We start from the raw sequence: 26,373 nt of genomic DNA on the forward strand, positions 1-26,373 counted from the left end.
CTCTCTCTCTCTCTCTCTCTTAAGCTTCTTGACTCGATTCAAAAGAGGACAGTCAGGTTAATTAAACACCCATCTCTTACAAAGTCTGTCCACTCTCTGTCTAATAGATGTTTAGGTTCTGCTGCATGCCTTTTCTGTAAATACTTCTATGGGTTGTTCTGAATTGACATCTGTAATTTCTCCACTGCCTTGCCAACCAATATGATAACCAATCAGCATCTGTTCACTATCCAACAACAAACTCATGGAACCATAAGCAGATTTAGGGTAGAAGCACTGGGGCATGTTCTCCCCCATCTTTTTTTGGAGAATATACTCAAATCATTTAAATTCCCTTTAGCTACAAAAAAAATATTTTTTTCATTGTTAACATAGGATTTTATCTATTTCTGCATTGTGGCTCAGCTATTTTCAACTGACTGCAGTTGGCAATACTGATGCTGATGTGATTGCCATTCTAGTTCGAGGCATGACGCAGTTTGGTCATGCTTATTGTTTACTTCAAAATAATTCAGAGTTTAGCTGTGTGCCTGTGTCAACTAGTCACATTATGTTTGAGTGTTGTATTTTTTTGTTCTGTGAATTATTTTTATTTTGTGCCTTGTTTGTGCACAAATAAGGCACAAAAATGGTGTCCCTCCTGTCCTTTTTTTCTGGCTCTGCCTGTTCATGGAACTAACTTTTTCTCTACCTCATATACCTGTTTTACTTCTGTTCTCTTGAAAAACCTTCCTTACATGTATTTTCTAAAAATTATAATTTATAAAAATTCAAGGCCAATTCAACAAGTTGTTGTTATTTGGTTTTTAGGAGCATTAGCAACTAAGGCCATATTGCTCCGTGAACATGCGGTGGTCATTCCTGACCTTTCCGCATCTTCCGTATTTGGTGGTGACGGGCTCGAACCCCTGTCTAATTAAGAAGCGTGTGCTACTCACTGCTGCTCCTTCCCACCTGGCTACGGAGGCGCCAATTCAACAAGTATCTTCTATCTTCTCAGCTTTCAACCCAGCACAGTATTATAAGTTCTAATACTTTTCACGTTTGTGGCTTTCCAAAAAAAAGGACATATTAAGATTAAAAAAGACTTATTAAACAATTATAAACTATAACAACAAATATAACTGTTGAAAGTTTCATAAGCTGTATTTTATTTTTCTATCATTTTAATTTCTGTTTATAGCCATTTGGTAAGTTAATAATTAATAATGAAATATTGCTAACATTTTCTTATATGTCATATAACTGTTTCTGAATCTGATTTTTGTTAAATATCTATGGCTCTTTAGGGCTTATATATCTATGGTTAAATATCTATGGCTCTTTAGGGCTTATATATGTATGGTTAAATATCTATGGCTCTTTAGGGCTTAAAGATCTATGGCTCTTAAGGAGGTGATTATTCCCTTGTATAAGGCAATGGTCAGGCCACACCTAGAGTACTGTATGCAGGTCTGGAGGCCTCATTTCAAGAAGGATGTGGAGCTGCTGGAATGAGTACAGAGAAGGGCAACAAGATTAGTGAATGGAACAAAGGATTGCTCTTATGAAGAAAGGCTTAAGTTTTGCAAATTACAGTGTCTGGAGACTAGGCACCAGCGAGGTGATCTGGTAGAGGTGTATAAAGCCTTGAATGGTTTGAGCATGCTCAATGCTGATGGGATTCTTCCTCTTGCTCAGAATAATCACCTGATAGGGCATAAATTCAAATTGAGGAAATACAGGTGTAGGATAGACGTGCGGAAATTTGCCTTTAGCCAGCGGGTGGTTGGTTGGTGGAACAGACTTCCATCCCTTGTCGTGGAAGTTGATAGCCTAAATAAGTTTAAGGCTCAGATGGACAGGTATTTCGAACAAACAGAGGGGTAAAGTGGAAGTGTGTTTTTTTTTTTTTTTTTTTTTTTTTTTTGGCTGCTGCTGCATAAGCTTGCTTTCTGCATCAAATGCCTCTACTAATGCTAATGCTAATGGGCTATGATATTTGAAAATCTAGATAGTCATGGTTCAAATGTGAGCCCATAATAATTTCAGTTTTGAAACAAATAAAAAGGTCACTTTGATTCTAAATGAATATGGTATTGTTGGTTACCACAAAGGGATACTTTTGTGAGCTCTGTTGAACTTCAGCACTTCATTTTATTATATCCCCAGATGAAGCCTAACTTTGCTGTTTTGCATGGTTTTTCCAAGACCTAACTGCCTGCATGCAAGCAAGAAGGTAGGTATAAAACCGTTATGATGGATAAGTAGAAAAAAGGCTCAGTAAGCGAGGATTTTTGTCACTTCCAAAGTTTTTTAATGTTTTTTACTTGTATTATTAATATGCTTTTGCTTTTGTGTCTTGTTCAATAGGTCTTGATTATATTTATGTCCATATTTATGATTATATTTATGTCCATATTTATGATATGATTTATGATTATATTTATGTCCATATTTATGATACGATTTATGATTATATTTATGTCCATATTTATGATATGATTTATGATTATATTTATGTCCATATTATATTTATTATAATATTTTTGGTTCTCTTAGATTTCATTTTATATAATAAATTTGAAATTGTGGTAAATGATTTCTAACGTTCTTTCTTCTTTTACAGTGCGACCAGTGATTGATCCCTTTTCATTTCCAAAAAACCTCCAGGAAGGTATGCGTTCACGTCTTGTATGTACTGTGATTCAGGGAGACCCACCTTTTGTTATTCACTGGAGGAAAGATGGGAGGGCCATTGAGCCTGGTCTAGGAGTGATAATTCGCAATGATGAGTTTTCCAGTGACCTGACATTTGCTAGTGTCAGTCCTAGGCACAATGGCAACTATACATGTATTGTTAGTAGCGCAGCAGCAGCAGTTAGTCATACCACTGTACTTATTGTGGATGGTATGCATTTTTTTCAAATAATTAAATCTTTTGCATAATCATGGTTTCATTTTTTATGTTGTACCTTTTAACCGTTTTATATATATTTTGGTATGCACAAGTTCTAGACTAAAATGAAGTAGATAGCACAACCAAACTCAACTTTGCCATATCCTAGTAGAAAAATTAGTGTTGAGAATAGTAATATTTACTGAGAATTATCCCACAAATCTCACAAGAACTTGAAAATTAGCATTGAGACAAGCAGATACAGAATAAATTAGCCATATCCATTACAGAGTTTTTTAATGAAACTATATCCTCTGCAATAATATATAATTTATACTGACCACTGATATGTTGGCTGTAGACATTTAAAACACATGACTGATTGCTTCTTTCTAGCATACAGAGTGGTGTATGCTAGAAATATGTAACAGTGAACTATTGTAATCATTGTTACTGCTTTTATTCAAATTTTAAATATTATCAAAGATAGAAACTAGTAAATATCAAGTGTGAATTATCCCACCAGTCTCAGTTATTTTTTTATTTAATTAATTAATTTATTTGTATCATTCATCTTACAGGAAACATTGCAACATAGGTAGAACTTATATTCCAGTATTGAAGGAAAAAACCTTTTCCTCAATGAGGTATCATGACAGTTGTATTTTACTGTAAGATCTTTTCAATGTAGTTCTCCCTGCTTAGTGCACTTAACTTTTAATTCTTAATCTTTAATTGCCATTCTTTAGAGCATTGATGTTCCAGGTCTAGACCAAAGTAGATGATTGTTTAATTAAAAAGAAAAGAAAAGGTAAGGAAAAACAAGAATATAAATTATTATGAGACCCTAAACAATATTGTGCATACAGTTAGTATTAATCATATGGTGCAAGGGAAGCCCAGGATTTTTCCACACTAGCCAAAAAAAAAAAAAAATGAAAATAATAATAAATAAACTATTATTTATTATTATCATTATCATAGAAACTATATTATTATACAGAAACAATGTGATTCCTTCCTCACATAGTTAGTTATTCGGCTTGTCTTGAATTTTCTCAAGTTGTTAGCCACAATCACCTGGGGAGGCAACTTATTCTAATAATTAACCCAGAAGTGGTGATGCACCTGACAGGTACTCATTTTTATGGTTATTTTTGAATTTTGCTTGAAAAATATGAATATTTCATCTTTTCTTAATGCATTGGCAATACTTATTGTATGTAAATTTTTTTAATTAAAAAAAATATTAAAAATTTTAAAACAAGCTGAGTTTTACACATTTTATTTTCAAAGAAAGAAAAAATATTAATTATGAAAAAATACAAAAAATATATTAGACATAAAATAGAATATCAGTTTCTTAGTCTTCCATTTTACAATTTAAAACACCATTCAGTGCATTTCAAGTATGTGCAGGCACATATACTTTTGTTTATTATGTATATAAATATTATTAAACAATTAAAAGACATAATATATATAAATTCAATGCTATTAGTTATTTCCACATTCAGTTTTATTTCAAATTTGATATAAAATAGATTCTTCTAAGGGTTTATTCATAGAAGAATGAATAGAAATTATTCATAGATAAAATAAAATAGGATGGATTAAAATAGAAAATGCCTTCCACAGCATCCAAAACTTTAAATTACTTTATGTTGCTTACTGCAAAGTAGTGGATATTCTGAGAGAATATTGGGTTTCGTGTTAGCGTTGTTTCTCTATGAAAACAATAATAACCAGTGGAAGCACTGGTTAAAGAAGCACTGCAGGATCATCTAGACAAGACTTCAGTTATAGCTCAAACACAGCATGGTTTTGCTAAGGGAAAGTCTTGCCTGACCAATTTGATTGGATACTATGATATGGTCACAAAGGAACTTGATGCACAGAATAACTTTGATATCATATATTTGGATCTTAGAAAGGCTTTTAATACTGTTGCACATGGAAGACTGCTGAACAAATTGGAGCAGTGTGGCATTGGAGGCAAATTGCTGCTATGGATAAAGGATGGTTGAGTGGGAGAAGACAGAGAGTTGTAATCAATGGACACTGCTCATCGTGGAGTAATGTTATTAGTGGAGTCCCTCAGGGTTCAGTGTTGGGTCCATTGTTGTTTTCTGTATTTATAAATGATATTGATGATGGTATATCAAGCTTAATGTCCAAGTTTGCAGATGATACGAAGGTTGGCAGGGTTGTTAAGGACACTAATGACAGTACACTGCTGCAACAAGATCTAGAAAAGTTGAGCAGATGGGCTGATAGGTGGCAAATGAAGTTTAACATTGGCAAATGTAAAGTACTACATATGGGAAGCAGTAACCCCAGAGTGACGTATCAACTCTGTGGTACTACACTGACAGTGGTAGAGAACGAAAAGGACCTGGGGGTAATTGTGCAGGCAGATATGAAGTTTTCTGAGCAGTGCAGATGGTCTGCAAGAGTAGCTCATAGTGTCTTGTCAATGATATACAGGAATTTTTCTAGCAGGGATAAGAAGGTGATTATCCCCTTGTATAAGGCAATGGTCAGGCCACACCTTTTAGTACTGTATAGAGGTCTGGAGGCCTCATTTTAAGAAGGATGTAGAGCTCTTAGAACGAGTACAGATGGCAACAAGATTAGTGAACGGAACAAAGGTTTGCTCTTCCGAAGAAAGGCTTAAGTTTTGCAGATTACAGTGTCTGGAGACTAGGCACCTGTGAGGTGGTCTGATTGAGGTGTATAAAGCCTTGAATGGTTTGAGCATGCTGAATGCTGATGGGATTCTTCCTCTTGCTCAGAATAATCACCTGAGAGGGCATAAATTCAAATTGAGGAAAGACAGATGTAGGATAGATGTGCGGAAGTTTGCCTTTAGCCAGCGGGTAGTTGGTTGGTGGAACAAACTTTCATCCTTTGTTGTGGAAGTTGATTGCCTAAATAAATTTAAGGCTGAGCTGGACAGGTATTTGGTTCGAATGGAGGGGTGAAATGGGAGCTGTTTTTTTTTTTTTTTTTTCTTTTGGCTGATGCTAGGGTTGAAATTGAAAGTGTCTGCAATTCTGCCCAGACACGATAGGAGGGAGTATATGATGAGAGCCCTGTCAATCAATTCGGCCCTGGAAAGATTGTGCAGGGCTCAAGGGGTAGAATTTTTTTCAGCCTGGTCTGTACTTGTTAACAGGAGAGACTGCTTCTACAGGGATGGGATACACTTAAATAGAAAGGGTGCAAGAATGTTTGCTGATGCTATCGAGGCAATGTTAGGTGGGGTCGGAAAACTGCTAGATTGGGGGGATACAAGGACTAATAGATTAACAGTAGCCACTGGCAGAGGTGAAAGTGATTCTTGCACTGCTTCTATTGGAATGAGCCGCAGCCTGGAAAATAAGATGCAGGATATTTCAGAGACTGCTGGGAATCATTGGGGTACAAGTAAACACATGGGTTGTGTTAGGGTAGCTAAGAAAAAGAACAGGTGCATGTATACTTGTGTGTACACCAATGCTAGGAGTTTAGTAAATAAATTTGATGAATTTGAGGTATTGCTCAAAACATCAAAGGCAGATATTGTGGGGATTTCAGAGACGTGGTGTCACACAGATATAAGAAATGCAGAACTGGAATTTGGGGAGTACAATGTCTACAGAAAGGATAGACAGGATAGGAAGGGAGGAGGGGTTATGCTATTAGTTAAAAAACACATAAAATCCAAGGAAGTGAAGCCAGTCGACATCGCTGGACAGTGCAGTGTCGAGTCAGTTTGGTGTGACATAAGCATTGGGAGATCAAAATTGAGAGTAGGAGTGTGCTATAGGCCTAATGACTCTGATGAGTATAATAAGAAACTGTTCGGAGAAATAGAGTGGGCCAGTAAATCAGAGAGTTTTATAATGGGGGATTTTAATTTCCCAGATATTGACTGGAATTTGGGGGCTGGTCACTCACACAGTAGCAAGGCTTTTGTGGATTTATTGGATGATTGTTTTCTACATCAGCATGTTCGGGAGGCAACTAGAGGGAGTAATACTCTTGATTTGATTATCAGTAGTGATTCTTCATGCATTAAGAATCTGCAGATAAATGAACCACTTGGTGGCAGTGATCACAGTGTGCTGAAGTGGGAGTTACTCAAAGAGGTAACTACCATTAGGGGTAAAGGGAAGGGGTATTGCTTTCGTAAAGGCGACTACAATGGACTGAGACAATATTTAAATTCTATACAGTGGGATCAACTGATGATATTGCCAACAGCAAGTTCAAAATGGGAAGCATTCAAAGAACTTATCGTGGAAGCTACTAGGCTTTACATACCAACTAAGAAATATTGTTCAAGGTTTAGGCCTAAATGGTTGTCAGATGAACTAATGAGGCATATGGCAGAGAAGAAAAATGCATGGGATACATACAAATTAACACGTGACACGGACGCCTATGATAGATACAAGTTGATCTGTAACCAAGTTACAAAGGAGGTTAGGCAGGCGAAGGCAGATTACGAGAGATCCTTGGCAAGGGATGCGAAGAAAAACAGCAAAGAGTTCTTTACTTATGTAAACTCTAGAAGGAAGGGGATGAATCAGATTGGTCCACTTGAGATCGATGGGTCAACTGTTGATGACCCTGCTCGGGTAGCTAACAAACTAAATGAATATTTTGCATCGACATTCACACATGAGGAGTTATTCAGCGAGGGGAATGCCAGAGGTGTATTCAAATCTAGCAGTAAGCTAGAGAATCTTGTAATAACTGAGAGCAAAGTGGAGGAGAAATTGTTGAAGATAAACACAAGAAAGGCACCTGGGGTGGATGGGATCTATCCAGTTATATTAAAGGAGGCAGCAAAGGAGGTAAGCAAACCCTTAGCCATAATTATGAGAGCTTCCTTGGACTCAGGGGAGGTACCCATTGACTGGAGATGTGCAAATGTGACCCCAATTCACAAAGGGGGATCAAAGGCTGACACAAGTAATTATAGACCTGTGAGTTTAACTTCTGTTCCCGGAAAATTAATGGAGGCACTGGTGAAAGAAGCACTGCAGGATCATCTAGACAAGACTTCAGTTATAGCTAGGACACAGCATGGTTTTGTTAAGGGGAAGTCTTGCCTGACCAATTTGATTGGATACTATGATGCAGTCACAAAAGAACTGGATGCAGGGAATAACTTTGATATTATATACTTGGATCTTAGAAAGGCTTTTGATACTGTTGCACATGGAAGACTGCTGCACAAATTGGAGCAGTGTGGCATTGGAGGCAAGTTGCTGCTATGGATAAAGGGGTGGTTGAGGGGGAGAAGACAGAGAGTGGTAATCAATGGACACTGCTCATCGTGGACTAATGTTATTAGTGGAGTCCCTCAGGGTTCAGTATTGGGGCCTTTATTGTTTTCTGTATTTATAAATGATATTGATGATGGTATATCAGGCTTAATGTCCAAGTTTGCAGACGATACGAAGGTTGGCAGGGTTGTCAAGGACACTACTGACACTATGCTGCTGCAACAGGATTTGGAAAGGTTGAGCAGATGGGCTTCGAGGTGGCAAATGAAGTTTAACATTGACAAATGTAAAGTACTACATATGGGAAACGGCAACCCCAGAGCAACGTATCAACTCTGTGGTACTACACTGACAGTGGTAGAGAATGAAAGGGACCTGGGGGTGGTGGTGCAGGCAGATATGAAGTTCTCTGAGCAGTGCAGACGAGCTGCAAGAGTAGCTCATGGTGTATTGTCAATGATATATAGGAATTTTTCTAGCAGGGATAAGGAGGTGATTATTCCCTTGTATAAGGCAATGGTCAGGCCACACCTAGAGTACTGTATACAGGCCTGGAGGCCTCATTTCAGGAAGGATGTAGAGCTGCTGGAACGAGTACAGAGAAGGGCAACTAGATTGGTGAATGGGACAAAGGGGTTCTCTTACGAAGAAAGGCTTAAGTTTTGCAAATTACAGTGTCTGGAAACTAGGCACCAGCGGGGTGATCTGATAGAGGTGTACAAAGCCTTGAATGGTTTGAGCATGCTCAATGCTGATGGGATTCTTCCTCTAGCTCAGAAAAATCACCTGAGAGGGCATAAATTCAAATTGAGGAAAGACAGATGTAGGATAGATGTGCGGAAATTTGCCTTTAGCCAGCGGGTGGTTGGTGGGTGGAACAGACTTCCATCCCTTGTCGTGGAAGTTGATAGTCTAAATAAGTTTAAGGCTCAGCTGGACAGGTATTTCGAACGAACAGAGGGGTGAAGTGGAAGTGGTTATTTTTATTTATTTATGTTACTTTTTTTTTTTTTTTTTTTCTTTTTTTTTTTTGGCTGATGCTGCATAAGCTTGCTTTCTTGCATCAAATGCCTCTACTAATGCTAATGCTAATGCTAATGCTAAAACAACTGGAATAAGACAGCAGATGTTTATTAAACTAGTGGGAGAGAGAAAAGAAGTCATTTGAAACTTTATAAACAAACACGGTGTCAATTCTTGTCCGTACCATGCCGCCCTTCAAGCAAAAGCCAAATAGTTGAAAAATGGTGGTGGATACCTGACAGGTTCTCAAGCACAATTTCTATATGAAAACCATAAGAAAATCACTTCAGAAAGTATTTCACTAAAAGTTTGACTGTATTTAGGGAGGTAAAAAAATTTCAGAATTTTGATCTTTGGTTAACGGTTAATGTGGGAACATGAACCATTAACTAAAGGCAAGAAAGGCTCCTGGAATTAATGGCATATACCCAGTAATTTTGAGAGAGGCCACCAGAGAGTGTATTGAACCACTGAAGTTAATAATGAGAGCATCTTTGGACTCAGGAGAGATTCCTTTGGATTGGAGAATTGCCAACATATCACCAATACATAAAGGCAGTTCTAAAAGTGAAGTCGTTAACTATAGACCATTTAGCCTGACCTGAGTGGTAGGGAAAATCTTAGAGGCAATCATTAACAGTGTAATCAAAGGACATTTAGATAGATATGGCATATACCCAGTGAATAACACACAACATGGTTTTGTTAAGGGAAAACCATGCTTAACTAACTTGGTCGATTATTTTGACACAGTTACTCATGTGCTGGATGTAGGGAACAATTTTAACATAGTTTATTTGGATTTTAGCAATGCATTTTACTTAGTCTCTCATGAGAGATTACTATATAAGCCGGAACATGTTAGGATTACTGGAAAAATTCTAAGATAAATGGCTGGGTGGCTGCAGGTAGAAGGCAGAGGGTTGTGATTAATGGATATTCTTCAGATTGGTGTAAAGTTAGAAGTGGAGTACCCCAAAGATTGGTTCTTAGACCACAATATTGATTGAAGGGATAGAAGGCGGCGCCTCCATAGCCAGGTGAGCAGGAGCAACAGTGCATAGCACACGCTTCTTGATTAGACCAGGGTTCGAGCCCCTGACCACCAAATACGGAGGCTGTAGAAAAGTCAGGGAATGACCACCGCATATCCCCGGAGCAATATGTCCTTAATTGTTAATGCTCCTAAAAACCAAAGAACAAACAGGGATAGAAGGTGTGATGTCAAAATTTGCAAATGACATAAAGATTGGTAGCATAGTTAATGATCAGTACTAACAGCACTCCTTCAGGATGACTTGAACAGACTGCAAGAATGGTCAGAAAAGTGGCAGCTATGTTTTAATGCAGCAAAATACAAGGTCTTGCTCTTGGAGAACAGCAATCCACAAATAAATTATACACTTGGTGTGGTTGAATTAAAAACAGCAGAGGAAGAACAGGATCTAGGAGTTATAACATGGGCAGATTTGAAGTTTTCTGAGCAGTGTAAACAGGCAGCAAGGAAAGCCCATTGTGTTCTATCGATGATTTATCAAATATTTCCTGTAGTGATATGTTTGTTGTTTGTTATTTGGTTTTTAGGAGCATTAGCAACTAAGGCCATATTGCTCCGGGATATGCGGTGGTCATTCCCTGACATTTCCGCATCCTCCATATTTGGTGGTGACGGGCTCGAACCCCGGCCTAATCAAGAAGCGTGTGCTACGCACTGCTGCTCCTTCCCACCTGGCTACGGAGGCGCCTTGTGTAGTGATATGCAGATCATAGTCCCACTGTATAAGGCAATTGTAAGACAACATTTGGAATACTGTGCTGAAGTATGGAGACCACATCAGAAAAAAGGCATTGAGCTTCTTTCTTGAAAGGGTCAAAGGATGGGCAACTTGCATGGTGAGATTGGCATATGAGGAACGATTCTGATTATGTGCGCTAGAGAGCTTGGCAACCATCCAGGCACCTCTGAGGTGACCTGATTGAGGTTTATAAGGCTGTGAGAGGGGTTAGTAAAATGAATGAAGGTTGAATTTTCAGTGTTATAAAGAATTTCACAACTAGGGGCCATAAATTCAAATGATAGGGGAAGAGGTTTAGACTGGATTTTCGGAAGTTTTCTTTTAACCAGTAAGTTGTTGATTGCTGAAACAGGTTGCGTTCTTAGCTAGTTGAGGCTGACAGTTTGAATAAATTCAAAGGTCAATTGGATAGTTAACTATGTGAGGAGGGAAGTCAATAATTTTATTTTCTTATCTACTTTTTCTTTTTGGCCAGTATAGCAAAAGCCTGTGGCTTCCTTGCACTATATGGCTATTACTATTATTTTCAAGGGACACCTGTAGTGTACCCCACTACCACCACTGGATTAATAACTTGCTGGCTTAACCTCTTCCCCTGTTAGTCGAATTTATGACCCCTAGTTCTGGTACCATTTACAACTGTAAAATTTTCACCTAATCATTTTACTATCTCCTTTCAGAGCCTTATTGGCCTTGATCAGGTTCCCTCTAAGGATGGATCCCTTTTGCTGATCTCACTAGATGTGTTCCCATCATTAAATCTTTTCAAAAAGCTCAATGTCTTTTTATTTTTTGAAATGGAAATTGCAAAGACATTTGAGCTTTTTCAAAAAAAAAGCTCAATGTCTTTGCAATTTCCATTTTTGGACACAGTAACACTGACAGTATTCTAAGTGCAGTCTTACAATTACTTTGTATAGTGAGATTATGGCCTTCCTATTTCCAAGAAAACGTTCAATAAAGCATTGATGGGACATAATAGGCCCTCCTTGCTGTTTGTCTAAACAATGTTGCATGGGGAACTTCATGTCTATCTGTATTGTGTATCCCAAATGTTTTTACTTTTTTTTTAATTCAGTCACACCAAGGAAATAAGGTATTTTGGCATTGCTGTTTTCCCAAGTGTAAGAAATTAAATGCTTGTAACATTAAAGTAATTAATAGCTGCTCAAGTAATTGTGAAAGTAGCCACAATATGAGATACAATTAAAAACAATGCCTTCACACTACATACATAGTTTAATTTATGGGTAAACTATGGTGTATCTACACCGATATTATATAATTAATAGCTGCAAATTTTTTGACCACTTTTAAGCTTGTTCATATTATCCTGACTGAGCTGCTCTTTTAATTCTACAAATCTTGATATCATGCCCTCTATCCCTCCATTGATATCATTTAAAAAAAAAACATAAACAACTGTGGTGCCAGTACCAATCCTTGGGGAATTTTACTTCTTACAGTAGCCAAATCTGAACAGTAAACATTAAACATAACCCAAAAGAGGGCAATTTCCAAAAATTGCCCTCTCATATCCGAATACAGTGATATCTCTTTATTATTTATTTGGTAATTTGTATTTTTTCATACATTGTTTTCTTCCATAGTTCCATTTCATTATTGCCCTAGGTTTTTAAAATTCTTTCACTTTTTCACTACTACTTTACTTTCTTTTTCTACTCTCCTTTAGCATTAGCATTAGCAAAGGCACATGATGCGAGAAAGCAAGCTTATATAGCATCAGCCCAAAAAAAAAAAAAAAAAACCCTTATTCCACCCATCCACTCACTCCAAATGTTTGTCCAGTTCTGCCTTGAATCTATTTAAGCTATCAACTTCTACAACGACAGATGAAAGTTTGTTCCAGCAATCAACCACCCGCTAGCTAAAGGCAAACTTCCATACATTTATCCTGCAACTGTCTTTGCTCAATTTGATGTAATGCCTCTCAGGTGATTATTCTGAGCGAGAGGAAGAATCCCATCAGCATTGAGCATGCTCAAACCGTTCAAGGCTTTATACACCTCAATCAAAGCACTTTGCAAAAACCTCTTTTAGTTCAGGCAATCTGTGTACTTCTATTACAAACTACACATTTTTATATACTTTTGCTTCCTTTACTGCTGCCCTGCACATTTTGGAGTAGTTCACATATGATCCCTTTCATAAAATTTCCCTATTTTTCTCTCAACTGCTTAGTTTGCTTCTTGACAATATAATATTACTACTATATATATATATATATATATATATATATATATATATATATATATATATATATACAGTGGATTCCGGTTATTTGGGCCACCGGTTAATCAGAACAGCCGTTTATTTGGGGCAAATCTTAAAAAACAGAACCAATCGAGAAAATAGCCAGGGTTTACTTTGCTTAATTGGGACAAAATGCCATTTAATTGGGGCAGGAGACTGCACCACTGAAGATTACCCTACGATTGTCTCTGACCGTACCACATAGTTCGGTCGGATTTCTGGAGGTCACAACCATAAAACAATAAAAACAATTAGCAGTCACCTGTTTATTGGGCTTTTATGTTAGTGAAATCTATCATAAACTGATAGTAAACTCGATTTTATTGAATTTGCGATAATACCGACAGCTGGAATTCTGTGGGTTATTATGGTAAAATGTGTTAACACTTCTATGGAATCTTCACTCATATAAAAAAATAATTTTCAGAATCTTCTCTTCATTCCTATTTTTAAAGCTTCGTAATTTGTTACTCTGTTCTCACTTGCGTGTATCGTGTTACTTGCAATTTGTGTGTGCCCTGTTCTTTGTTATTGATTGCTTATCTTTTTACTGTTTTAAATTTTAACCCCCACCCACAAATTTCTGTTCACTGTCATTTCACCTAATCATTTTACTATCTCCTTTCAGAGCCTTATTGGCCTTGATCAGGTTCCCCCTTAAGGAATGATCCCTTTTGCTGATCTCACCAAAAAACAGAACCCACTGTTTTTTGGTGAGAACCTACAGAACATGCGTACTGTAATATACTAGCTAGTTTAGTTAGTATGTACATATTACAGTACGCATTAATTAATCCGATTATCACGTATATTCTTCTGAATTTCACGTATCGTTTAATTTTTTAATTGGTAAGGTAATAAAGGGCAAATTTGTACTTATTATATCTTTACTTTTATAGCCTGTGGATAATATTCCTCTATTTTCGCTAATTGGAATTGCTGTTTAATAGAATTAAAATTCAATTCACAAATGTGATTACAATGACCGTTATTATACATCGTATAGTGAACGGTACTTTACAATGGTGACTCCATCGTAACGTGATTTGATTGTACAGTGAACCGATTGTAGGGGTAGGGGGCATTGTATTTTTAACTATTTACTTTAAACTTCAGATAATTGGGGCAGCCACTTAATCGGGCCAAAATGCACTAGTCCTGATGTGTCCCAAATAACTGGAATCGACTGTCTATATTTATAATATTGATAAAAATAATAGGATATAATGACATTCCTGAACGACTAAGCATGCAAGAAAAAAGTATTAAATTATTAAACTGGTTTATGGATCCGGAGCACTACTAGTTATAGCAGAAATACCCAGCAACCATAATGAAATATAGACAAATGTATATTTTCAGTGTATTAGGTAGGGGTGCTGACCTGTCAAGTGTAATTACCATGAAAAAAAGCTTTTACCTTGCAGGCATTCTCAATTTTTTCCATGGTAATTACACTTGACAGGTCAGCACCCCTACACAATACACTGAAAATATACGTCTTTCACTGTGTGTGTCTCTCTCTCTCTCTCTCTCTCTCTATATATATATATATGTGTATATATAGAAGAGGTTTTTTTGGCTGATGTATAAGTTTGCTTCCTTATATCATTTCCCACATATTAATAATTATACTAAATGATCTTATATTGCACTCTTGATTATAAAGTGCAGTATAAGATCTACCATGAATTGTAAGACTGACTGGTTTGTAGTTGCCTACTTCATTCTTAGAACTGGCTTTATGTGTTGGTGATAAGTTGGTACTTCTCCAGTCCAAAAGAATCTCTCCTGAGTCAAGTGATAACTGAGCAAGGGATTTCCTTGTAAACCTTCAAGATTAATGGTTTTATGCCATCAACTCCAGGAACCCTGTTTGCCTTTATGCTTGAACGTTTTCAAGTAAACAATCTTCTGTAATCTCAGTATTACTAATTTCTTACTGTCCAGCTTTATTCACATAGTTTCTTCTTACAAGAAGGATCTTTTATCTGTAAATATTGATGCAAATGTCAGTTCAGCTCATCTGCAATGTTAATTGGGTTATCTGATTTTCCTGTGTCCATTATGAACAGGTCCAGTCTGTTTCATTCTTTTCTTCTTTGTATTTACATATGGGAAAAACTTCTTGTCCCCATTCTCTGTTTTCTTAGCCAGAATTTTCTAGTAATGTGCAGAAATTTGCCTTTAGCCAGTGGATAGTTGATTGCAGAAACAAACTTCCATCTGTCATTGTGGAAGTTAATAGCTTGAATAAATTCCAGGAAGAAAGAACTGGATAAACTTTTAGAGTGAATGGATGGGTGAAATTGGGAAGTGTTTCTTTCTTTCTTTTTTTTTTTTTTTTGGCTGATGCTGTATAAGCTTGCTTTCTTGCATAATTTGCCAATGCTAATGCTAACTCTCTTGTGCCTTTTTTTTTCTCTCTATTAAATTAGCTATTTCGTTTTTGATCCATCTCAGTCCTTTGAGTCCTTCAGGTTCTTTATGTTTATTCACAATCTAAGAACATGGTCAGTATTTGAGTTTAAAAAAAGCTTCCGTGGAAAGTTGATGTTGTTGCTTCATGATATTCTCTTATCCCTTTCTCCCCCTGTATTTATTTATTTATTTTTTTTTTTTTTTTGCAAAGAAAAGAAGCAAAGACTTCATTATTTATATTAACAGTAGAAGGAAGGAAGAAAGGGTTTGAATCACATTGGTCTACTTGATGTTGATGGACTAACTGTTGATGATCTTTCTCAGGTTGCTGACAAACTGAATATTATTATTATTATTATTATTATTATTATTATTATTAGCCATATGGTGCAAGGAAGCCTGAGGCTTATGCTGCACCAGCAAAAACCCAAGTTACCCTGTGAGAGAAAGAGAGACAGAAGTAGAAAGGAATCAGCAAGAAAGAGAAGAATGATGATAACCAGCTGAGGATCCTGGGTGCCAAGCCCATACTCACCGGATGTGAGCCTCTTTAAACCCATGTCCTAATATCTTTCGTGTTTTGACTTTATGTTAAAAAAAATAAATTAACATTTGGTGGGATGGCTGAAGTCCAGATTATGGGTACACCTTATCACCATGTTGCAGACATGGCCAAATTTGAGACAGATTCAAGCAAAAGTGTGGGGTTTATTTTAATAGACTTTCATTTTTGGCTAGTGAAAAAAAAAAAAAAAAAAAGGTTATGTTAGTTTACGCCAGTAATTCGGGATGAATTCAAGCAGATGAAGCCACTTAATCTGGAAGTGGCTTCATTTGGTGACGAGGCTAGTAGGGGCCAGACGTGTTCAAAGCCCTAAGTGGATTTTTCTTATTTATTGATTTGAAATTATTGTTTTTCTAAAACTTTTCATTTAAATTTAGTAGTATAGCATTATTTTGTGATATTTCTGATTAATCTGGTCTATTTATTCTTTACTCGGCCTTGTAATTGCATAAAAGTATCGGTAAGGGTATCAAATTCACGTGTTACAAGTTGCAACTCCGCTGAACGAGAAGTTTTTTAGCCATATTTAGCCGCTTATTGAATATTTTTTTACATCAAATTATTTTCTGTAAGTAGCTTATAGACCTAGTAAGGATCGTTAGTTTATTCTGAATTGAGACAGCGAGATTTGAAAGTTAATTAATACTTAAGTGTCCATAGATTACCGTTCGTAACTTCCCGCCTTTGTCTTTGTCATATGATTGTTATATATCGAACCTAGAGAGCTTTAGTATAGTATAGGTTATAATATTTTCAGTGATCCGTAAAATATATTAAACTTGTTGAAATTCGATGGCATTTAAATTGCACTTTTAACTAAATACATATACCGACTTAGATTACAAACGTAACATAATTAATTAATACATGACTGATACGGAATATATAAAGGGAACTCGGAGATAAATAATACTTGACACTAAAAAATATATATCCCGTTATAACTGTGTTGGGAGATAAGTTAGGGTTATAAACTGAAATTGAAATTTTATTTAAATTAAAAGTAATCATGACTCAGACCAGAGCAGCAAAACAAAAGGCTCAAGCTAATGGAAGTGCTGTGGCTCAGAGGAGAACTGAGGGGGGCAGTTGCCTTCTGAATCACAGCCTTCTAAAATGCACAGCTTGCATGATGTTTGTGGAGCATTCAGGTACGGGACATGATATTGCCATGGGGGGATGTCTTTGTGTGTGCGCGATGCAAGGAGTGTATCGAAATCAGGCAACAATTCAGCGTTCTTATGGGCCTATATGAGAGCTTGAAGGACAGAGTGGATGCCCTCGAAGGAACTAAATTGAGGGGCCCATCAAGCTCTCAGCTGCCCACATCAACGCCAGAGCTTGCACTTGGTCATCATGCAACACAGCGGCAGCCCCCAAGGCAGAATGCGATGGTCCCAAAGGAACTAGTAGTTGTTGGTGACTCTATTGTCAGGGAAACGGGGAACATGCTTTGTAAAAAGGATAGGTGGAACAGGACCAGGGTATGTCTGCCAGGGACGAAGGTTGATGATGTTGTAGAGTGGATATCATCTTTTAAGGGAAAAAAAGGTGATTGTGCACGTTGGCACTAATGATATTAAGAGTAGGAGACCGGGGGAATTACTTAACAAGTACAGGTCACTGTTGAAAAAAAGCCGTGAATTAGGGTTGGATTTGAAAGTGTCTGCAATTCTGCCCACACACGATAGGAGGGAGTATATGATGAGAGCCCTGTCGATCAATTCGGCCCTGGAAAGATTGTGCAAGGCTCAAGGGGTAGAATTTTTTTCAGCGTGGTCTGTACTTGTTAACAGGAGAGATTGCTTCTACAGGGATGGGATACACTTCAATAGAAGGGGTGCAAGAATGTTTGCTGATGCTATCGAGGCAGTGTTAGGTGGGCCGGAAAACTGCTAGCTTGGGGGGAGACACAGACGAATAGATTAACAGTAGCCACTGGCAGAGGTGAAAGAGATTCTTGCACTGCTTCTATTGGAATGAGCAGAAGCCAGAAAAACAAGATTCAGGATATTTCAGAGACTGCTGGGAGTCATTGCGGTACAAGTAAACACATAGGTTGTGTTAGGGTAGCTAAGAATAGAAATAGGTGCATGTATACTTGCGTGTACACCAATGCTAGGAGTTTAGTAAATAAATTTGATGAATTTGAGGTATTGCTCAAAACATCAAAGGCAGATATTGTTGGGATATCAGAGACTTGGTGTCACACAGATATAAGGAATCCAGAACTGGAATTTGGGAAGTACAATGTCTACAGAAAGGATAGACTGGATAGGAAGGGAGGAGGGGTTACGCTTATTAGTTAAGAAATACATAAAATCCAAGGAAGTGAAGCCAGTGGACAGTGCAGTGTCGAGTCAGTTTGGTGTGACATAAGCATTGGGAGATCAAAATTGAGAGTAGGAGTGTGCTATAGGCCTAATGACTCTGATGAGTATAATAAGAAACTGTACAGGGAAATAGAGTGGGCCAGTAAATCAGAGAGTCTTATAATGGGAGATTTTAATTTCCCAGATATAGGCTGGAATTTGGGGGCTGATCACTCACACACTAGCAACGCTTTTGTGGATTTATTGGATGATTGTTTTCTACATCAGCATGTTCGGGAGGCAACTAGAGGGAGGAATACTCTTGATTTGATTATCAGCAGTGATTCTTCATGCATCAAGAATCTGCAGATAAATGAACCACTAGGTGGCAGTGATCACAGTGTGCTGAAGTGGGATTTACTCAAAGAGGTAACTACCATTAGGGGTAAAGGGAAGGGTTATTGCTTTCATAAAGGCGACTACGATGGACTGAGACAGTATTTAAATTCTATACAGTGGGACCAACTGATGATGTTACCAACAGCAAATCTAAAATGGGAAGCATTCAAAGAACTTATCTTGGAAGCTACTAGGCTTTACATACCAACTAAGAAATATTGTTCAAGGTTTAGGCCTAAATGGATGTCAGATGAACTGATGAGGCATATGGCAGAGAAGAAACATGCATGGGATACATACAAATTAACACATGACACAGAAGCCTATGATAGATACAAGTTGACCTGTAACCAAATTACAAAACAGGTTAGGCAGGTGAAGGCAGATTACGAGAAATCTTTGGCAATGGATGCAAAAAAAAACAGCAAAGAGTTCTTTACTTATGTAAACTCTAGAAGGAAGGGGATGAATCAGATTGGTCCACTTGATATCGATGGGTCAACTGTTGATGATCCTGCTCAGGTAGCTAACAAACTAAATGAATATTTTGCATCGACATTCACACATGAGGAGTTATTTAGCGAGGGGAAAGCCAGAGGTGTATTCTACTCTAGCAGTAAGCTGGAGAATCTTGTAATAACTGAGAGTAAAGTGGAGGAGAAATTGTTGAAGATAAACACAAGAAAGGCACCTGGGGTGGATGGGATCTATCCAGTTATATTAAAGGAGGCAGCAGAGGAAGTAAGCAAACCCTGAGCCATAATTATGAGAGCTTCCTTGGACTCAGGGGAGGTACCCACAGACTGGAGAATTGCAAATGTGACCCCAATTCACAAAGGAGGATCAAAGGCTGACACAAGTAATTATAGAGCTGTGAGTTTAACTTCTGTTCCAGGAAAATTAATGGAGGCACTAGTTAAAGAAGCACTGCAGGATCATTTAGACAAGACTTCAGTTATAGCTCGGACAAAGCATTGTTTTGTTAAGGGGAAGTCTTGCCTGACCAATTTGATTGGATACTATGATGCAGTCACAAAGGAACTGGATGCAGGGAATAACTTTGATATTATATACTTGGATCTTAGAAAGGCTTTAGATACTGTTGCACATGGAAGATTGCTGCACAAATTGGAGCAGTGTGACATTGGAGGCAAATTGCTGCTGTGGATAAAGGGGTGGCTGAGTGGGAGAAGACAGAGAGTGGTAATCAATGGACACTGCTCATCGTGGACTAATGTTATTAGTGGAGTCCCTCAGGGCTCAGTGTTGGGTCCATTATTCTTTTCTGTATTCATAAATGATATTAATAATGGTATATCAAGCTTAATGTCGAAGTTTGCAGACGATACAAAGGTAGGCAGGGTTGCCAAGGACACTACTGACACTATGCTGCTGCAACAGGATCTGGAAAGGTTGAGCAGATGGGCTGAGAGGTGGCAAATGAAGTTTAACATTGACAAATGTAAAGTACTACACATGGGAAACAGCAACCCCAGAGCAACGTATCAACACTGTGGTACTACACTGACAGTGGTAGAGAATGAAAGGGACCTGGGGGTGGTCGTGCAGGCAGATATGAAGTTATCTGAGCAGTGCAGACGGGCTGCAAGAGTAGCTCATGGCGTATCGTCACTGATATATAGGAATTTTTCTAACAGGGATAAAGAGGTGATTATTCCCTTGTATAAGGCAATGGTCAGGCCACACCTAGAGTACTGTATACAGGTCTGGAGGCCTCATTTCAAGAAGGATGTAGAGCTGCTGTAACGAGTACAGAGAAGGGCAACAAGATTAGTGAATGGAACAAAGGGGGTGCTCTTACGAAGAAAGGCTTAAGTTTTGCAAATTACAGTGTCTGTAGACTAGGCACCAGCGAGGTGATCTGATAGAGGTGTATAAAGCATTGAATGGTTTGAGCATGCTCAATGCTGATGGGATTCTTCCTCTCGCTTAGAATAATCACCTGAGAGGGCAGAAATTCAAATTGAGGAAAGACATATGTAGGATAGATGTGCGAAAATTTGCCTTTAGCCAGCGAGTGGTTGGTTGGTGGAACAGACTTCCATCCCTTGTCGTGGAAGTAGATAGCCTAAATAAGTTTAAGGCTCAGCTGGACAGGTATTTTGAACGAACAGAGGGGTGAAGTGGAAGTGGGTTTTTTTTTTTTTTTTTTTTGCTGATGCTGCATAAGCTTGCTTTCTTGCATCAAATGCCTCTACTAATGCTAATGCTAATGCCAATGCTAAAAGTGTACCCATAAACCAGACAGACTAAGGCAAATAGAGAAAACCACTTTTAGAGAATAAAAAAAAAAAAAAAATCACCCTTGTCTTTTCTTTTGATTGTTCTGTAACATTTATCTATGGATGCTTATTAACTAATCAGATTAAGAGCATCTAGTTATCCATAAAATATGAAAAATCATGACTAAATTACGCCATAAATAATGACGGCGCCTCCGTAGCCAGGTGGGAAGGAGCAGCAGCGCGTAGCACACGTTTCTTGATTAGACCGGGTTTCGAGCTCGTCACCACCAAATACAGAGGATGCGGAAAGGTCAGGGAATGACCACCGCATATCCCGGAGCAATATGGCCTTAGTTGCTAATGCCCCTAAAAACCAAAAAACAAACAACAAACAAAACCATAAATAATTCTACTTCAAAACTTGGCAATATATATTCATATGTAATGTGATATTTATTTTGAGTTTATCCGTAGTATTCAAACGTGTATTCTTCACAGAACCATATATATTTTCCTTCGTATTATGTATCAATTTATAATGGACTTTATGAAAATATTTACCTATGTACTTCAAAGATAATGAGGATTTTGTTTTAGCGTAGGAAGTCAATGGGATAAAAATACTGAAAAAAAAAAAAAAAAAAAAACCAAACAAACAAAATCAGATAACTAAGACCACATATTTCATTAACATGCATTCACCAAAAAACCAAACATAATCCTGTATTCCTTTTGGGGAAGGGGATACCAGAAGTTTATGAAAATCTAATAGGGGATTAAATGCAGCAGCAGCAGCATGGAAAGCATGCTATAAGAGATTTCAGGTTCTACTGTGGATCATCATGGAACAAGTAGATAGGTAGGCTGTGTTAGGGTAACTAAGAGTAAGAACAGGTACATGTATACTTGCATGTACACTAATGCTTGGTTAATAGTAAATAAATTTCATGAATTTTAAGTACTGATTAAGTTCAAATGGAGACATTTTGGGGATGTCAGAGACATGGTGTCACTCAGACCTAAGGGATGCAGAATTTGAATGTGGGGAGTACAATGTATACAAAAATGACAGACAGGACAGGAGTAGAGACATGCTGTTATTTAAGAAGCATGTTAAATCAAAGGCAGTACATCCAGTCGATATGGGTGGCCAGTGTAAGTTTGATAATATTCAGTAATTTTGTAAATTATTGTGTAAATCAGCGTAAATATTGATTATGTTTGGTGTGATCACTGGTAAAACAAAAATAAGAGTAGCAGTGTTAGCAGACCTAATGACTGTGATGAGTATAGCAAACAACTTTACAGCCAAATAGAGTGGGCCAGTAAATCGGATTGTCTGATAATGCAAAAAAATAATTTTGATATCATATACTTTGATTTCAGGAAAGGTTTTGATATTGTTACTGCTCTGGATAGAGGATAGGTTTTGATATTGTTACTGCTCTGGATACAAGTTACTGCTCTGGATAGAGGGATGGTTGAATGACACTGCTCTTCACAGATGAATAATATTAGTGGGGTCCCTCAAGTTTCAGTGCTGGGCACATTGTTGTTTCTGTATTTATTAATGCTGTTAATGAAGGTATATCAGGCTTAATGTTTTAAGTTTGTAGTAACAAAGGTTGGCAGGGTGGTTAATGACAGTAATCAGGGTAAGCTGCTGCAACAAGACCTGCACAAATTTAGACCAATGGGCTGAGAAATGGCAGTTGAAATTTAACATTGATAAATGCAAGGTACTGCTTATGGTTAGGTAATTCCAGATTAATGTACCAACTGTGTGGGGCTACACTCATGTGTAGTCCCACACAGTTGGTACTACACATAAGTGGAGAATGAAAAAGTCTTTGGGGGATTAATTGTGCAGGCAGACATGAAGTTCTTTGAGCAGTGCAGACAGGCTATCAGGACAGCTGGAGTTTTGTCAATGACATATAGAAGCTTTTCTAGCAGGGATGAGGCAGTTTTTTGGTCAAAAGAAGCTTTTTCCTTGGATGTATGCTTTCAGAACCATGCTACACAAGCTTCTGTAAACATTTCCTGAACACACAGATGGCCCTGCACTTTCTTCCCACTGATTTCATAATTCAGTTGATGTAGCTTTATGGTTTTTAATGGTCTATACAAATAGTGATCCTGACAAGGTGTAGAAGCTTTTTCCTGCCTCTGCCAACTTTCCACAAGACACTGATTTCATGTAACTTCCTAATTAAATGGGAAATTGTAGAATGATGGCATTTTATTTTTGATGCAGTTACTCTTTGGGAAAATTTCTCTTTACAAAGAGCAATTGCTAAGCTTTTTTTTACAAGGCATTAATTGAACATGCTTATTCATCATATGCAAAAGCAGAATTAAGCCAGAAATTTTGCTATGATTAAAATTCTACAAAGTGGATGACACAATTAAAACAAAACATTGCATAAGTGTATAACATCTATTATATAATGTATAAAAGCATATTTTTTTCCAATATACAGTAAACCCTCACTTTAATGGACTAATAGGGGTGAAGGGATGTCCGTTAATGGTGAAAGTCTGTTAAATCGAATGTAACCTGGGGGGGAGAATTTTTTATTGTTTTTAATGTAAAAAAAAATCTTTAATACAATATACAGTACTGTACAATATAAAATTATTAAATTATAATAAAGAATATGTAATATAATAATAAGTTTTTATTTTGCGCAACTTTCGTGTGTTTTTTACTCCCCTCTGTAGAACCACATTTAGGACTATTGACACTGTATTTTAAAGAAAAATGTTGCAATTTGACCTTTGATTTACGGATATCAGAAACAGTTTTTTTTTTTTATGCCATAAATTTCACAAACATATGCTACTGAGATGCCTTGTTCTAATTTCTCAATTAGAACAAGTAGCCAATTAAGTTCACATGCTTTCTTTTAACTCCTCTATCACTTGATGCCATTTTAAATTGTAAGGATTGCAAAATTATTTAATAAATAAAGTCACAATTCAGAAATCACAGAAACATTCTGTATACAACCTGACCACATGATAGCTTGAGGCAGACAGACCGAAACAAAGCAAGTCAGTAGACCTGCAGTTTAGTGTCCCAAGTCACGTTCAGCTCGCAAGTCACTGCCTTCTCTTATCTGTTATCTGGGAAAACAGCTATTTGAACTCATTTTCAGAAAGAATAAAAATAAATTTCCTGAATTTGTTTATAAAAATAAAAGTAGGTAATTATCAAAACAATAATGGAAATAGATAATTATTATTAATTTTTAATTAATAATAACACTGAAGTTTTATATAACCTAAAAAATATGGTTGCGATTAATATGCTTTACTGTATTATTATTTGTCTGGTCCGTTAAATCCAAAATCCGTTATATTGAGGTCCTTTAAATCAAGGGTTTACTGTAGTATTAAAATTATTTTTTGTGCTATTTTTAAGTGTTTATTTAGATATTTTTAAACTTTTTTATGGTGTTGCCATATTTTTGTCCACCACTGTGTGTGTGTGTGTGTGTGTGTGTGTGTGTGTGTGTGTGTGTGTGTGTGTGTGTGTGTGTGTGTGTGTGTGTGTGTGTGTGTGTGTGTGTGTGTGTGTGTGCACGCAAAGCCACTATCTGTTATCTGTGAAAACAGCTATTTGAACACATTTTCAGAAAGAATAAAAAGAAATTTCCTGACTACAATTTCCTGAATTTGTTTATAAAAGTAAAAGTAGGTAATTATCAAAACAATAATGGAAATAGGAATTATTATTAATTTTTAATTAATAATAACACTGAAGTTTTGTATAACCTAAAAAAAAATATGGTTGAGATTAATATGTATGTTACTGATTATTTGTCTGGTCCGTTAAATCCGAAATCCATTATATCGGGATCCATTAAATCAAGGGTTTACTGTAGTATTAAAATTATTTTCTGTGCTATTTTTAAGTGTTTATTTAGATATTTTTAAACTTTTTGAAGGTGTTGCAATATTTTTGTATATGTGTATATACACATATGCATATACACACTGTATATGTGCGCGCACACACACACACACAGTGGTGGACAAAAATATTGCAACGCCTTCAAAAAGTTTAAAAATACAAAAAAGGTGTGTGTGTGTGTACACATACACACACACACCTTTATTAAAGGGTTAATAATGTTTCTTTTACTTTTGCTTTTAATATGAATGATATATATATATATATATATATATATATATATATATATATTTTAATTTAGTTCCTCCTCGGTGGCATGTGGAACCCCGGGATACCTCTGTAGTTTCAGGGCAAAATGTCCGAGTTGACTGCTTAGCAGATGGATTCCCTACTCCTGTGATAACGTGGGAGAGAGGCTCAGGTATATAATTTTCCATATATAATGATAAAAGTTTATAGCTGTACTGTTGCTATTACTAGCTGGATTCTTAATGGTCGATTTTCAGGATTTCTTTATTTTAAAGATTATAAGTTTATTATTATTTTTATTGTTGCCCTTGAAATACTAACGTAGTTTTTTGTTTAAGAGTTGTCTATAGTGTGTTTACACCAATATTCTTATTATTAAAATCTATTTTGTAGATTACAGTATAACTAGAATAGAGCCAACAAACCATTTTGAGAACTGTGTGCCAAAATTGCTGCTAGATTGATGAAAAAATTTTATTGAATGCTCATGCACTGGTTGTTTATTTATAATTTATAAGTTTCTTTTACTGTGTAGTCTATAAGTTTTTTTTTAGCTTTTTAAAAAAAAAATGGGATGGCACTAGATACCTATGGCATACATGCCACTTTGGCATGTGTGCCATAGGTTTGTTAGGCCTGAACTATGGTGACCAGACACTAATGATCAGAACCAGGACAAAATGAGTTTTAAATCCAAAAATCTGAGACAACTAAAAAAGTAAAACAACTAAAATCGTAGATAGTGAGAGCTTTGCCATGTTTAGGTAATATTTGCTCAAATGAAAAAGAAATGTTTATAAAAGAAAAAATATGCTTTAATATTAGCATTAGCATTAGTAGAGGCATTTGATGCAAGAAAGCAAGCTTATGCAACATCAGCCAAAAAAAAAAAAAAACCCACTTCCACTTCACCCCTCTGTTCGTTCAAAATACCTGTCCAGCTGAGCCTTAAACTTATTTAGGCTATCAACCTCCACCACAAGGGATGGCAGTCTGTTCCACCAACCAACCA

At 36.8% G+C, this 26,373-nt stretch overlaps 1 protein-coding gene across 1 annotated transcript in view; it reads left to right on the top strand.

Annotated features, from left to right (window-relative positions):
• Positions 1-26,373, top strand: part of LOC150080136 (cell adhesion molecule Dscam1-like) — a 1,047,872-nt gene that overhangs the window by 363,526 nt on the left and 657,973 nt on the right. Inside the window, 2 exon segments of the mRNA XM_090381929.1 lie at positions 2,609-2,890; positions 25,414-25,533. Coding sequence (XP_090238055.1) covers positions 2,609-2,890; positions 25,414-25,533 — 402 coding nt within the window.

Source organism: Mastigoproctus giganteus, chromosome 9 (assembly GCF_048544385.1).
Source record: "Mastigoproctus giganteus isolate SK-2022 chromosome 9, ASM4854438v1, whole genome shotgun sequence".
NCBI lineage: Eukaryota > Metazoa > Arthropoda > Arachnida > Uropygi > Thelyphonidae > Mastigoproctus > Mastigoproctus giganteus.